Below are 16,023 nucleotides of genomic sequence, written 5' to 3'. Positions count from 1 at the left end.
CTTTTCTGATTCTGTTACTGTAGTATAAGATTATATTTAGTTTTCTGATGAAACCAAGGACACTTAGTCTTTGAACATTTATTGAGTGTCTACTATATACTAGACACTCTGCCATTTGCTGGGGATGAGAAAGACAAGTAAATTGCTTTCAGTTTAGTAAGGGGTCCCTACATAGTCACTCAAAATTGGGTATCGTTTGCTTTAGAAAAGCAGTAAAATTGGTCATGCCTTATTTTATTGAGCTTGATAGATTTAATACGGAGGGATGCATACTTCTTTTTGTTGCTGTTATAGTGGAGGGGCAAATGTCCTAATTGGCAAGGTGGGAAGTTATTCTTTAAACACGTGGTTACTAATTAATTACATCAGCAGTACATTGTTGAAAACCAGAGATGTCCCCAAAGTCTCATTTGACACCGCAGTTTAGAATGCTCCTCTTATCACATCTGTTAACAAATCGCCTGGTTTCAGTTTCACCTGCTCTCATTTCTCTCTCTTTTTTTTTTTATAATGATTTTTTATTATATTATGTTAGTCACCATACTGCTCTCATTTCTCTTAACCCAGGAGCTAAAAAAGCAGGGAAAGATGAATGAAAGAAGCCCAGTCACAGACCCTGGGATGACAGCACAGGCTCCTTCTTTCGTGAATTCCACGCACAAGCCGGTGCTGCGTTCTGTTCTTAGCTTGTTTTATTTGAAAGCCCATATTTCATTCCATCCTTTATCTTTCCCATGAAGTATCCATTTACCTACATTTATTTATTTATTTATTTAAGGGGGGGTGAGAGAGTGGGGAGAGAGAGGTGGAGAGAGGGAGAGGGAGACTCTTAAGCAGGGTCTTTGCTCAGCGCAGAGCCCAGTGAGGGGCTCGATCTCATGACCCTGAGATCATGACCTGAGCTGAAATCAAGAGCCGGTGTTTGACTGAGCCACGCAGGTGCCCCTTACCTGTTGGATTTATATCTGAAACATTTGCCTGATGAGTTTGGAAAGAATGGACAGCAAGATGGCTGCTGAGTCTGTATGCAAGACATTGATTTGGAAAAGTCAGAACCATTCAGCTGTTTTACCAGAGCTGCAGGACATTCCTGGAGCTCAGAATCAGTGAGCAGGGAACAGTGGTCCTGCCACCTGCTGGGCAAGTTTTAAAAGGCCACTGGGCATTAGGACAGTCCCATCCTATACGCCTCTCAGAAGCTGATTCTACATAAAGAAACCATATCTATGAAGTGTGGGAATTATTTCTATAGCGTCTGGCCCCTAACATAATGGAAGCACAGATCAGATAAGTACTTGCAAACTGATACAGACTAAATATTCCAGGCTCCAAACAAGCCGTCATAGGGAAAAAAAACTTTTAGTCTGAACCGTTCAGATTAGCTGAATAGCCTGGTCTCATTCATCTGATGATTTCTGAGACTTTTAAATTTCTTATGGAGATTCAGTAGTAGAGAAATCTGAATCCCAGTTTAACTCAAGCCAGTTTCAGATGCTTGGTTATTGAGACTTGTGATTTCAAAATCTCACTTTCAACCTCATTTTGAACAACAGAATTATTAATTGTAGGGATTATATACAGTAGAGAAAATTGCATTTACCACCAAACTGTTTTTAAGCTAATAAAAATGATTATTAAGTGTTTTGGTGTATCTTGTAGTGGGGTTATAAAAATCTGTATTATTTTTAACTCTATAGGATTATGTGTTACTAAAAAGGGAATTATATAGCCTCAAAATTAATCTTTTTATGTAGCATTAAAGTACAAGAAAATCCAGCTGCGTTCCTCAGCGTTCTGCAGAAACATGTGGATCCTCACGTTCAGTTGGTGAGTATAGGATAATTTTCGTTTTGATGTATAATTTTTGTTTTTTCTTTCTATCTAACAATCTTCTTTCCTTGGAAGAAGGAATGTGAGCATATTCTTCCATGATATGTTTGCAAATGGCTGAGCATTTCCCCAAGAACCCAGAAAAGTATTAATCCTGGTATTTTAATCAACATTTTATTTCCTTTTCATATTTCTTATATAAATTTTTAAATTCTTGTTTTTACTCCCATCTCAACCTCTTGGATGTCTACATATTTTTAACTTGCTGGGAGGGGGTCACCTTTTATTTAAAATTTAAGATAAAGTGACTCCCATTGTATCCCATAAATGCTGGGGCTCCCAGTGTTTCAGTGGGTTCTTGGAGGGTTTGGGTTTTTCCATGTCACCTGTGGCTGCTTCCCCTGGATTCTCGCCCTCTTTCATGAGTGCCGTTCCCCCTGCACCGCATCCGCCCCCACAGCTGCCTCATTTCCCAAAGCATCGTGCATGTGCACAGGTGTAGCTGACTCTGAGGAGGGTTTGGGGTCAAGGCGTGATTACAGCACACCCCAACATTGTAGGCAAGTTAAAACTGACATCCTTGTTCTTAAAAATCTCTCAGCCATTCCTATTTCTTGGAAATGCTTCCTCTTCTCCCAGGCCCAGCCCCTCACTGGGCCGCAGTGTCTTACCTCCCTAGCGCATGTGTCCGGACTCCCAGCATGCCTCTCTGCATCTCCTGCAAAGCAGCTTAGCCGTGTCTCTCTTTTAGTCAGACACAAAAAAAGGCCCTTAAGGATGATACATTGAACAAAGGGAATTCTAACCCTAAGAGCACCTTTTTTTTTCCTTGAAAATAAAATGAAACTTAGCAGAAAGATCGCAAGAATAGTGCAAAGAACTCCCATATACCTATCACCCAGATTCTCCAATTGTTGACATTTTATCATATTTGCTTTATCGTTTCCTTTTTTCATCTATCTATCTATCTATCTATCTATCTATCTATCTATCTATCTATCCATCATCATCTTTTTTCCTGAACCATTTGAGAGTAGGTTACAGATATGACACCCCATTGCCCTTTAATACTTTAGTGCATATTCTCTACAAACAGAGTCACTCTTCGGCAGAACCATAGGACAACCATCAAAATCAGGAAACAGTAAGACCAGCTAATCCGCAGACTCCATTCATATTTCTCCATTTGTCCTCAAAAATGTCCTCTCTAGTAAAAGGATCCAATGCATTGCACTCAGTTATCCTGTCTCTTTAGATCCTCCTTCAATCTGGAACAGTTCCATGGTATTTGATGACCTTCCAATTTTGAAGAATATAGATCGGTTATTTTATGGAATGTCCCTCTGCTTGGGTTTGTCTGATGTTTCCTTATAATTCAATTCAGGTTATGCACTTTTGGTAGGAGTATCACAGCAATGATTCTGTTTTCTTAATATGTCCTACCAGGAGGTACCCCATTAATTAAGGTGGTATCTGTCAAGTTTCTGTGTTGCACAGAAGAGTTTACTCTTCTCTTTGTAATTAATCACGTTTTTGTTTTTTTGCAGAGAGATACTTTGAGACTATGTAAATATCCTGTTTCTCATCAAACTTTTACCTGCTAGTTTTAGAATCCATTGATAATTCTTATCTGAACCCATTATTACTATGGCGATTGCCAAGTGGTGGCCTTCTAATTTCGTACATTTAGTATGTAACATTGTATTTCCTTCTACATTTAGTAGGTAGCGTTATATTATAAGGGAAAGCTTCCTCTTCTCCCCATTTCTTTGTTCATTTATTTATACACTATGGATTCATGGTTTCCTATTTTATTTACCAGATTATAGTCTATTACTACTGTTATTTATTTTGATGCCCCACTTGTTCCTGATTTTGTTAGTGGGAGACCCATTCAGGTGGGCTTCTGTGTCTCTTTGACATGTCCCCATCTTTTTTGGGACACTTCCTTACTGTCTGGCACAGTAAGGTATTCCAAGTTAATCTTGAAGTTTTCCTGCCCAGTTCTGGAATTAGATATTTCTCCAACGAGCTGTAATGCCTTTGGATAGAGACCAGTATTTAGAAATCAAAATCTGGGCAACTGGGTGTGCTCATTTGTTACTGGGGTGTCACTTCTCCCCAGCTTTCTCAATGGGCAAAGCTAGGAATATGTGTAGCATGTGTCTACATATATGTACTCATACACAGTTGACCCTTGAACAATGTGGGGGTTAGGGGTACAGTCCCCTGCACAGCCAAAAATCTCTGCATGACTTTTAACTCCCACCAAATTTAATTCCTATAGCCTACTGTTGATTGGAAGCCTTGTAACACAATTAATACATATTTTGTTTTGTATATATAACATATACTGTATTCTTATAATAAAGTAAGCTAGAGAAAAGAAAATGCTATTAAAATCATAAGGAAGAGAAGGTACGCTTACAGTACTGGACTATATAAAAAATCTGCATACAAATGGACTTGCACAGTTTAAACCTGTGTTGTTCAAGGGTCAACTGTCTATACATACACACTTACATCTATGTTATTACCATTTGTGTCTATGTGTATGTTCAACATGTGGTCACACCTCCAGTTCGAGTCCTGCAGCACAGGGAAGTGGTCCCCACATCCATATCTGTGCCTCCCTTCTCTGATGGGGAAACACGGCTCCTGGTATTCACATATCGCCTACACTTCCATCCCCTCATACACAGCCAATCTCACTTGTCTTCTTTTGGCCCCGGTCCCATTGGACCACTGCCTTGTTCTGTCACCTACCTTTCTTGGCCCCAAATTCATAGGATGGAAGGAAGGAAGACTCCTAAGAGGATTTTGCTGACAAATATATTTCCCTATTTTATATAATTAAGTGTACATAATTTTAGCCCTTGATATGATATTTTGAACAGATCTATAGGTGAAAAATCACTTTGTCCTCTGCGAATCATGACAATGCCTATCTTTTCTATAATGTGGCGGTTTTGAAGATAAGGTGTACAAGATGGAAAGGAGATCCAGGTAGGCCAGGAGAGGCCCTTTAGAGAGAAACACCAGATAAGAGACAGGGGCAGTGACAGAGATGGCAGAATTTAAAAATACCCACCTGAAACTTCTATCTCCTTATGCCCCCCCCATATCCCTACTCTCAAGTCACAGTAAACAAACAAAAAATTGTTGTTTGTTTCTTTTATTTTGGTTGTCTAGTACCTAGTGGGGAAAAGGCCACCGTGTAAGCTAGTCCTCCACCTGGCCGTGTGGGTGAGGCTGGGGGAGGAGACAGTGGGGACAAGAGCTGGAGAGCCACAGCAAATGGCCAACAAGGGGCAGGGAGGGGGCTGGAGAGGGGCTATGTTAGGAGGGAATCTGGGGAGCCTAACAGAAGCAAATCAGAAGAGATGCAAGGCAGGGAAAGCCGAGAGGGATGGGTAGCTTTGGGATGGGACTGCAGAGCGGGAGGCTGATAAAAGGGCGTCTCAAATGACATTGACTGATTGTCAGCAGTTAAGGGCCATTTAAGACAACTTCAGGCATGTTAATATTTGCTTCTTCAGAACTCAGTGGCAAGAGATTATTTGGAGAATCCATGTGTTCAATTTTTTTTTTTTTTTGAGAGAGAAAGAGAGCTTGCCCATGTGAAAAGGTTGATGGGAAGGGCAGAGGAAGAGGGAGAGAGAGAATCTTAAGCAGGCTCCACACCCAGCACGGAGCCTGACTCCGGGCTCCATCCCACAACCCTGAGATCACTACCCGAGCCGAAATCAAGAGTCGGACGCTTCACCGACGAGCCACCCAGGCGTAAAGCTGCTCGGTTTCTGTAAAGCTGCTTCTAAGCATAAATAAATTGACTTTTTTCTTCCTTTTCTTATTTTGTCTCTTAGGTAATGTGTATCCTGCCTTCCAATCAGAAGAGCTACTACGATTGCATTAAAAAATACCTGAGCTCCGTCTGGCCGGTGCCGAGCCAGTGCGTGCTCGCCCGGACCTTGACCAGGCAGGGAATAATGATGAGCACTGCCACCAAGATCGCCATGCAGATGGCCTGTAAACTCGGAGGCGAACTGTGGGCCGTCGAGATCCCTGTGAGCAGGGATCCTTCCCTTTTAGCAATCAGTCACTCCTTTTATTAATTTAAAAATGAAATCAAAGTGGTAGATATTTTCACGTGATCCCAGAAGTGTTTTGTTTGTTGGGTCTGTTGTCTGTCTGTTGGCTCTGGGTTCCAGCATGACTCAGGACACCATCCAGGAGGTGAGGGGTGGCTCCTGTCATCTGGGAGCTTCGGGTGAGCTGTTAGAATCCTGCATGACTGAGGCTCTGGGTTGGCAGAGACTTGGAGGGACTCGATCTGAAGCCTTCTGGCTGCTATAGGAAATCTGTGCTCCGCGCTCTCTTTCATCAGCTTTCAGCAGCTGCTGGCCCTCAGAGGAGCTCTGCACCCTGGAGGGGCCTCCGCAGGGCTCGGGCAGCTGGCGGAGCTCTGATCTTGAGCTGTGGTGGGAACTGAGAAAGTCCTCTTCTCTTTCCTGAACTATTGGCCACTGTGGAAGGAGGGGAGGGGATGGGAAGTGAGGGAATCTTGTCCATTCCTTTACATTTCCATAAGCAGGATGTATGTGGGGAGCCCCAGACGCCTCCAGGGGATGCAAAGCCAGTGAGCAATGAGGGTCCCCTAGGCATCTGAAGAATGGGGAATGGACTTCCTCTTCAGATCCCTGCAGCCGAGGCCCGGATAAATGACTGACCACTTGCCCACAACCTCTCAAGCCACCGATGGCACTTGTCCATCTCCACAAAGGATGGTAGCCCTTAGAGTGAGGCTCTGAAGCAAAGTGTGTCCCAGGCCATTCCTCCATCTTTAAGTCTCTTTGGTTTCTGTTGTAATAGCCTGCTTCGTCTGGCCCTTGGTCTCGCTGGCATGTAGCTTCACTTAAATAATTTAATAACTAGGGAGAGTTTTTTTTACAACTTCATATTAAATCATCGTTTGGGGAAATGATGCCCCATTCCAATAAATCACGAAAAATTTACTTTTACAGTTAAAGTCCCTGATGGTGGTCGGTATTGATGTCTGTAAAGATGAATTCAGCAAGGGAATGGTGGTGGTTGGATTTGTGGCCAGTATTAACCCCGGAATCACCAGGTAATTTTACAGTTACCCCAACATATTCTCTAATTATTGTTTGTGGCTTAACTAAAAATCATACAGGAGGAAACAGTTTGTATTCTTCACTCATTTTAAAAATATAAACACTTTAGTCATAAATTATACTTATAGATAAAAATGTGATTGATAATATTATGATAATATGTAGCCTTATGAAGAAACTATATTTATACATACATCAGGACAAGCTGTCCCTCATATACCTATCATATTCCCAAAATGAGGGATGACAGGAATTCTTACGTATTTGTTTTCTATTCGTCTGCACTGTTTTGGGTGCTGTACTCGGAACCGTACATACATTTCGTCAAGCAGCTGACTTCGGATTCAGATTGCTTGGCTTTGTATCTGCCATGTTCTGACATCTGGCGATTTAAGCTTGCCATGCCTCATTTGTAGTCACCTGTAAAATGGGGATGACAGTGATGCATGTTTCACAGGACACGTATGGGAATTACGTACGATAAAGTGCTTCACACACAGCCTCAGCACGCTCAGGACATGCTCGTCATTAGGAACACTTGGGGACAGTTGATGGAGTTCATGCAGCTGCTGAAAGTATAAGCAGGTTCAGGGCAACGCATGAAATATTGACTCATAGTATTTAATAAATTGTTGTTCCTAGAATTGTTTCACTATTTGCAACGAAGCGATGTGTTTTGAGGTTGTAGGAACAGTTTGTGACGTGTATTCCTAGATGTAAGCTATTTGATTTAGCCCGTTAAATTTGTGGTCAGGGATATATTTGGGATGGTGAGAAACAGGAAGAGTAGTGGTGTGACTCCAAATTCCTTCCAGGTTGTATGAGATGCCATGTGTCACTTCGTTCATCAAGCAGATAAAGGACTTCCAGTTTGTGCCACAGTCCTCATTGTGTCATTATTGGTTATAAATCATGTTGAGGCATACTTACCACTAAGCCATGACTTTCATTTTCCAAGTACTTTTATTTAAATAATGGCTTTAGCAAGAGGACTTCTGAAATTGAGATAAGTTCATCATGTTCAGATTTCAAGTGCAAAAGGCTCATTGATAGAACTTGAAGTTTATGCTTGAGAAATGTTTGAATATTTTGAAAATAGATCTGCTAAACTAATGAATTCCTTTGTAATAATAATGCAGTAGCTTCTATTTGTTATTGCTTATTTTGTGCCAAGTACTGTGCTAAGTACTTTATATATATTATCTAACTTAGTTTTTACAACCTTATGAGGTAGTAACTACCTCACCACCTTGTACATTTCCTTGGTACAGACGAGGAAACCGAGGCTTAGGTTCACATACCACAGTCACATGGCTGGTCATTATGCCAGCCAGGATTTGAACCCAGCTAGTCTGATGCCAACACTATGTTTTAGTTTCTCTTACCAATAAATTTCTTTTGGGGAGGGGAGGTTTTTAATATAATTGTGCTATGGGGCACCTGGGTGGTTCAGTCGTTAAGCATCTGCCTTTAGCTTGGGCCATGATCCCAGGGTCCTGGGATCGAGTCCCGCATCGGGCTCCCTGCTCCGCTGGGAGCCTGCTTCTTCCTCTCCCACTCCCCTGCTTGTGTTCCCTCTCTCGCTGGCTGTCTCTCTCTGTCAAATAAATAAATAAATAAATCTTAAAAAAATATAATTGTGCTCATACAGCATATACAAAATCATGAGCATTAAGTTTCACTCATAGTGTCTGTTTTTTTTTTTTTGATGGCAGTATAATGATACACAACATTATATCCGTTTCAGTGTTCAATGTAATGATTCAATATTTGTACATATTGCAGAATGATCCCCACAGTAGTTAACATCATCACATAGTTATGAAATTCATTTTTCTTGTGATGAGGACTTTCAAGATGTAATCTTTTAGCAACTTCAAATATGCAATACAGTATTATTAACTATACTCACCATGCTGCTCATTACATCCCCAGGACTTACTTATTTTGTATCAGGCAGTTTGTATCCTTTGCTCTCCTTCACGCAGTGCCCCCGCCCCCACCCCCTGCCTCTGGCAACCACACCAGTCTGCTCTCTGTATTTAGGAGCTTTTTTTTTTTTTCTTAATTTCACTTATAAGTGAGATCACATTGACTTACTCCAGTTAACATAATATCCTCAGGGTCCATCCATGTCATCACAAATACCCAGATTTTATTCTTTTGTATGGCTAAATAGTGTTCTCTGTGTGCGTGCCCACGCACATGTGCACTCACTCACGCAGGCACGTGTCACATCGTCTTTATCCATTCTCCCATCGATGGACAGTTCGGTTGTTTTCTGTTTCTTCACTTAATTCTAATGCATGTTTATAGTAGACATTTTGAATTTGAACTTTACTTTTGTGTTTTTCTCACTTTAGGTGGTTTTCTCGCTGTATCCTTCAGAGAACAACGACTGACGTTGCTGATTGCTTAAAAGTTTTCATGACTGGTACTCAAAGTATAGCAGTGGGTGGTGGGCTCCGAGCACCATTCTTTCTGACCCAGAGTCCGTGTGCCTGTAGCAGAGCAGATGGTGGAAGCAGACGCCCTAAGCCTGCCCGAGTCAACTGTCACCCGGTTGGAGATTCCCAGCGCTGTGTCCTGACCCATGCTAACAGATGCTGTAGAATTTACATGTGTCATCTGTGTGTGATAAACAGCCAAGGGGAAGGGGAGTTTGTAGCTACCGGTGGCTCTGGCAGGCAGTGCAGAGACCAAAGGCATCTATTCCAGAGATACAAGGATTGTGATGGAGTGGTGTGAGGTCTAGAAATAGGAAGGAAGCCTTTGGGGCGGTGATAGGAAGGCTGGCAGATGAAGTGTGACTTAGCAGGAGAAGATGGGGAAAAAGGCAGGCGAGGAAGGGTGCCTTCTTCATACGGGATGTGATGGGAACAGTATCTGGGGCTCCCGTCTCCTCCCCAGCCCTGGTTGGGATCTGGCTTTGGCACTCCCTCGCAGTGTGGTTTGTACGATTCACTTCCTCTCCTGACGCGCATCTTCCCATCTATAAACTTTGGGGGCAGGGGAGGTTGTAAATATTGTTTCCTAAAAAAGTGAATTTGGTGGTATGTGTTGGTTATGGCCTTACCTATATGATCATCTTCTATTGAACTAAACTGAATTTCCTGGACAACAAACTCTTCTAAAACGATTGCCCAATATATACATGAAAATAAGTATTATATTACTTTGCCCTCACTTCAAAACTTGGTCCTTTTTTGAAGTCGTAATGAAAAGTTTCTGTTGAGTAGGAGTTACTGTCTGGCTCTGCTCTTGGGGCAGTTTCTAGGTGGAGTAGTTGGAAATGTTTTCAGAATTCGTACTGTCAGTGCAACTTACAATCTGATTGGGTGAGCCCACGGTAAGAGAGCCTTCAGAGGGGCAGCCACCTCCTTTCCTTATGTCTTCATATTGATGCTCGTTGAAGAAGAAAATGACATGAAATGATCCCGTCTATCTCTGTTGATAGCGTTGAAAGGCTTGAAGAAACTAGATTAGTATTAATTTGGTTTTGGGAACTTGTATGTCTGTTGCATGACTTCATTTATTGTTTAAATATTAACATGTTACTAAAGAGGCATGCTAAGTGAAGAATATGTTAGGCCACAGAAACCGTTATGACTCCTCAAAGAGCAGAGATGCCGAACGTTCCCTAAAGTTATCCACTTTTATATTATTGCAGTTACAACTCAAGTTGGGAATTAATCCTCTTTGACAGTGAGTGGTCTGTCCTAACAGACTTCTCTAACGCATTGATCTCTATGGGGATGTTACTCTGTGTTGGCATTGGACAAGCCATTCTCTTCTCACCAACCACACGTTCTGCAGGAGCGCTCAACAGATGGTACAAGCAGAACCATGCTCTGCCCGCGCGGATCATCGTCTACCGGGACGGCGTAGGGGATGGCCAGCTGAAAACACTGATCGAATACGAAGTTCCACAGCTGCTGAGCAGTGTGACCGAAGCAAGTTCAAATACCAGGTATTCTGTTGCTGTTCTTTCCCCACACTCGCGATAGCACATTGATTATAACTATTAACGTTAATAAGGCTGGGTGTCTGCATCGTGTGAATACAGCCTGGATGGTTAGATTTCCCCCGGCTTGGAGCGTAGTTGGGATGGTCTTCCGTGAATAGGGTGGGGTGCACCCTGGGGGTGGGGGGGCACCTGGAGGAAGGCAGGTGTTCTCCAGAGCAGCCCACATGGAGATTCCGCAGGAAGCCTGCGGGGCTGCCTGTGGGAGGAGACGCTTCATGCATATTGATATGCCTAGAGACTAAACAAGCTGTGGTTTGAAATTCAAGGCCCAAAACAACAGCCAGGGCTAGGGCCCCTCCAGTGCAGGCCCCGGGGTGCGGCTAAGGTCAGTGGGAGGTGCAGAAGGCGGTGGGGGGCGGGGCCAGCTGGGCTGCAGACTGAGATAAGACCACCCTAAATAGCTTGCTCCATTGCTACCCTTCTAGATTCAGGGGCGCGGTACGTTTTCCTCAGTGAGAATGTCAAGTGGCAGGTGCAAGGAAAATACTAGAACTGACAAATGGGGGAGGATGACAATCTTAAGTTGGCTTCTTAAAATTTTCGGAGAGCATCTTACTCCGAGCAGAGCACTGCATTTGTCTGGCGGGGGACACCATCAGCACCACTGGCAACCGAAGTTGCCGCCTTGAGCCCCAGAGGAGCTGAGCCTGGACCCCGTCACGGCCTGTCAGCGAGGAGGGAGAGCATCGTGGCTGGGGGGCAGTATCGCTTGCAGCTGCATCCAGTCCTCACAGCCCAGATCTCTCCCTCCCACTGAGCTCCGGTGACTGCATCATTCAGAGTCACAAGCGTGCAATTTAGGGCTAGCAGGAGAACATTTAGCAGCTGACAGTGCTAAGGAGTTTTCTTGCAATATGACATCAACTTTTAAAAGTTTCAGTATTAAAACAGTAATATATTTTTTAAATAAAATGGTGAAAGTGAGATTTCCCCATAATCTCTGCATCTCAGGGGTTTCTTTGGGAATGATGGCCAGTATTTGGATTTGGCCCTGGCATTACCAAATCCTGACTGTAATCCTTGGTCATTCAACATTTGGTTCATCCATCTATCCTCCCCAGGTGTGTGTGTCTTGCAGGATTCAGAAGCGATGATTTGAGGAGTAAGAGGAACTTGTGGGTTTCTTTGCTATTCAAAAGTGAGAGGAAGGGTGAAGGTGAAATAGGGGGACTATTGCTAATGGAAAAAGGAACTCTTGTCTCCATGGAAAATTCTGGAAAATCTTCCTTTAGAAGTGCTAGTTGAAGCTCACTACCTTACTAACCATTTCCCCCTGTCCTCATCAAGTGGTATAAACCAGCCAGGTGAGTGGACATGCCACACTTTTACCACAAATAAGAACAATCTCTAATTGTGAAAACTGTGTATCTCGGGGAGTTGAGGTTGGGGGTAATTTCGACTTTCTTCATTTTTGCAGTGTTTTTCTAATGAATGAATTTATCTAGAAATTACCAAAAAAAAAAAAAAAAAAAAGACTAGAAAGCTGCAAGTTTGGTTCTGGTTCTCTGCATCTTACTTTTTGCCTTTCTGGTTCCAAGCACCAAACTGTCCGTGATTGTGGTCAGGAAGAAATGCTTGCTGCGATTCTTCATGGAGCTGAACCGGTCGGTGCAGAACCCACCTCTGGGCACCGTGGTGGACTCCGAAGCCACGCGTCCTGAATGGCAAGTGCCCCTCGAAAGCCGGTTTTCAATGAAACGTTCGCTGTGCGTTCCTCACGTGAGGCCTCCTTCTGTTGGCCTTCCTTCTCACCTTCCTGCCGGTTTTCCGCTCAGGTACGACTTCTACTTGATCAGTCAGACGGCCAGCCGGGGAACGGTGACTCCCACCCACTATAATGTCATCTATGACGACAACGGCTTGAAGCCCGACCACATGCAGAGACTTACCTTCAAACTGTGCCACGTGTACTACAACTGGCCGGTGAGTGACACTGTGGGACACTGACACTCACTGTTCCCGCCCAGGGTCGTCACCCAACTCACCTTTGTATCCCTACACCCAGCACGGTGCCTGACTTCACGAAGGAGGAGTGAATGAATGCATGCATGTGGGAATGAATGAGTTCCGATTCCACAGTGGGAGAAACCCAGCCTGTCATAGAAACGAAGCAGCAACAACTGTAAACATTATTATTATTCCTTAAAACATTAGTATTGATCCTTTCCAGCAGACTTTATTCTATGCATTATCTTATGCAAGCCTGGGAGGAAATTGGGGTCTTGTTATTTCCAAGTTGCAGTTGAGGAAGTTGAAGCCAACTCAGACACTGTGTCTGATGGGAAAGTAAGGACACGTCTGTTCTGTGTTTCTGAGCATTAAGCCAAGGGCTGCTCTCAAAGTCCAAGTCCAAGGTTTGGTCTGAGCCCCTTGGAGCCTCAAGCCACAGGAAACTTAGATTAGCGCTAAGTGGGACGGGCTCCTGGCTCCCAGCTCTGTGGAGCCAGACTGGCCTTCCACACCAGCTTGCCCAGTGAGTCTGTGCTCCCTGCGACTGGTTGCCCTTTGTTGGTTGACTTTAGTTGTTGTTTACTCACAAACACATTCCACTGTGATGGAATTAGCAGAGGAGAAAACTCAGGAACATGAATTATTTTGACAACAAGTTAACCTCTTAATGGCTGGCAATATGTTTTCTCCTCAGGGCTTAATCAGTATCCCAGCCCCCTGTCAGTACGCGCACAAGCTGACCTTTCTGGTGGCGCAGAGCATTCACAAAGAGCCCAGTCTGGAATTAGCCAACTCCCTCTTCTACCTGTGACGATGGGAACCCCGGGCGTCCCTGCATGAGCAGTCCGAGGAGTAGCTGGATTTTGTACAAACCTGCCTCAAGTGCGAGGCCGTGACTGGGGAAAAGAGATGGAGCTTAGTTTTAGCTTCTGGAAAAACACCCAGCACAGCTTAATCTGAAATGGTTCAAAAGAAATGTACAGTGTTTCATTTCAAAGAGTTTTATGCTCGCGGTAAATTCTCGTGCTGGTAAATGGAATTAAAATGTACCATCATCTGTAAGTAATTCCACAGAGCTGAATATCCTCTAAGAAAATAAGTGTTTGCAAGATGTTTCTGATGCTAGGGAAATGGGGTCTAATTCCCACCCTAAATTTTGTTGACGTTTTGTTAAATAATATTGTAGAACATTTTGTAGAGTGGTTCCAATAGTTATTGGAAAATAAAGAAAATTCAGAGCATCCTGTGTGTATTTACTGTTGTTTGGATTTCAGTCGAAGCTACATGCAAACCTCATGATTGGTTTTCAGCACAGACTTACCTGCTAACCCCACCACCACCACTCTGAGTGACGTTTCTAAATCGGGACATACCACTTGCTCTCTTGAAGGTACTTGATTTCTCTTAAAAGCAGGTGCTCTCATTGATGATCTTGCTTCCCGTGGCACTGAGAAAACGGATTCCACAAGAAGAGAGCTGGCCCAGGCCCCCGTCCCCTCCCCCCTCCGCAGGTCAGCTGTGCGCGGAGCCCCAGCCCTGCCCCTGTCATTGTAAATGAACCATGTCTCTGCTCCTGTGGATACCAAGTCCCTCTCCCGCTGAGCTGGGAAGGGAGCTGCTCTGGGAGTTCCTCCCTCTCCCTCCTGCGGCAGCCCTGCTTCCCTCACCCTGGGTCATTCCGGCATCCTTAGCCATATGCTGTTACTCCTCCTTAAAGACGAGACTACTTCCTCCTCCAGTGACCACCCCATTTCTTTGCTCCTCTTTATAGAAAACTTCTCAGAAGAGGAGTTGATGCCTGATCTATCAATTCCTTACTCCAGTGAGAATTCACCACAGCCACTACAGCAACATGGCTTTTGTCAAGGTCACCCATGACCTCCGCTTTGCTAAACCGGATTGTCCTTTCTGGGGCCTAACCGTCCTAAGAGATCCCAGCATTTGACCCTGGAGGTCATTTCCTCCGTCCCCGGCACCCGAGTGGCCTCTAGGATGACACACTCTCCTGGTTTCTCTTCTACTGTGTCAGTCCTTCATTCTCCCTCCTTCTCCTTCGCTGGCTTCTCATCTTCTCATCCTTTTCATGTGAGAATGCCCCAGGAATGAGAACAGGACTGTGTACTTGGAACACTCTTAAGGGGAAGGATCACGTGCAAGGCCACATGCAGGGGCGTGCGGAGGGCCGCAGGTTCTCTCTGACTTGTGAGATCCCATAGCTGGCCCTGAGAACACTGTTTCCTCTTCGGGAGTTTTTCCCAGGCCTGGTCAAAAGGTGCCCACCGTGGGTCAGTTTCAGTAATAGTGGTAATACTGTTTGTGGGGCTTGAGGGTGGAGGTTAGGACAGTGTGAGCGCAGAGCCGAGCACTTTACATAGACCTTTACTCTCCACAGCAATTGTATCCATCAGGCACTAGAATGACCATTTTACAGGTGAGACAACTGAGGACTAAAGATGCCATGGGGCTCACCAAAGTTCATAAGATCAATAAATTGTAGAGCTAGAATTCATCCTCAGGTACGTTTGACTCCAAAGTCTGTGCGATGAACCATAAGCCTTCTGCCTTAAGAACAGGGACTACAAGATGGTAAAAATTTCTTCCTGAGTTCTTAGATGAGGAAGTGTCTCATATGATTTCAAGTTGGCGTTGTATACAAGTCTTTGGAGGCAAGGCACTGTCCCAATCCAGAGTGGTTGTGTTTTTGTTTTGGTGTTGTTTTCTTCTTTCTAAGTGCAGGGGTGCTCTAAAGTGTCGCCAACCAAGCGGCCGCCTTGTATAAATCAACCTGCAGTGCTTGGATTAGCAATACAGAGGCCTGGAGAGCTCCTTCCCCTTTTACCCATGAAGTCTGTACCATTTTAGCCCACCAGGGGGCACACAAGAACCATCCTACGGGCAGAGCCTGCTCCCCCACCCCCCTTTGCCCCTGTGGTGCCACAGATAGCCGTGGAAGGGTCAAGTACTCTCCGAGAGGGCAACGTGGGGTTAGAAAAATCTTCATTTGTGCTCTGGTTCTGACACTTCGCTGTGGAATGTGATCGTCTCCCGTCTCCGAGACTCAGTTACCCAAACTGTAATAAG

At 44.2% G+C, this 16,023-nt stretch overlaps 1 protein-coding gene across 3 annotated transcripts in view; it reads left to right on the top strand.

The window, feature by feature from the left end:
• Positions 1-13,903, top strand: part of PIWIL4 (piwi like RNA-mediated gene silencing 4) — a 42,958-nt gene extending 29,055 nt beyond the window's left edge. For all 3 annotated transcript variants that reach the window (XM_045790850.2, XM_087868552.1, XM_087868551.1), the window contains 8 exons: positions 1,755-1,827; positions 5,697-5,897; positions 6,855-6,958; positions 9,329-9,399; positions 10,782-10,935; positions 12,531-12,656; positions 12,768-12,915; positions 13,637-13,903. In XM_045790850.2, coding sequence (XP_045646806.2) covers positions 1,755-1,827; positions 5,697-5,897; positions 6,855-6,958; positions 9,329-9,399; positions 10,782-10,935; positions 12,531-12,656; positions 12,768-12,915; positions 13,637-13,753 — 994 coding nt within the window. In that variant the 3' untranslated portion in view covers positions 13,754-13,903. The remainder of the gene's footprint in view (positions 1-1,754; positions 1,828-5,696; positions 5,898-6,854; positions 6,959-9,328; positions 9,400-10,781; positions 10,936-12,530; positions 12,657-12,767; positions 12,916-13,636) is intronic.
• Positions 13,904-16,023: the final 2,120 nt, after the last annotated feature.

This window comes from Ursus americanus, chromosome 16, assembly GCF_024610735.1.
Source record: "Ursus americanus isolate L20-20 chromosome 16, mUrsAme1.1.p, whole genome shotgun sequence".
Taxonomy (NCBI): Eukaryota; Metazoa; Chordata; class Mammalia; order Carnivora; family Ursidae; genus Ursus; species Ursus americanus.
This window is presented reverse-complemented; position numbering and strand designations above follow the sequence as displayed.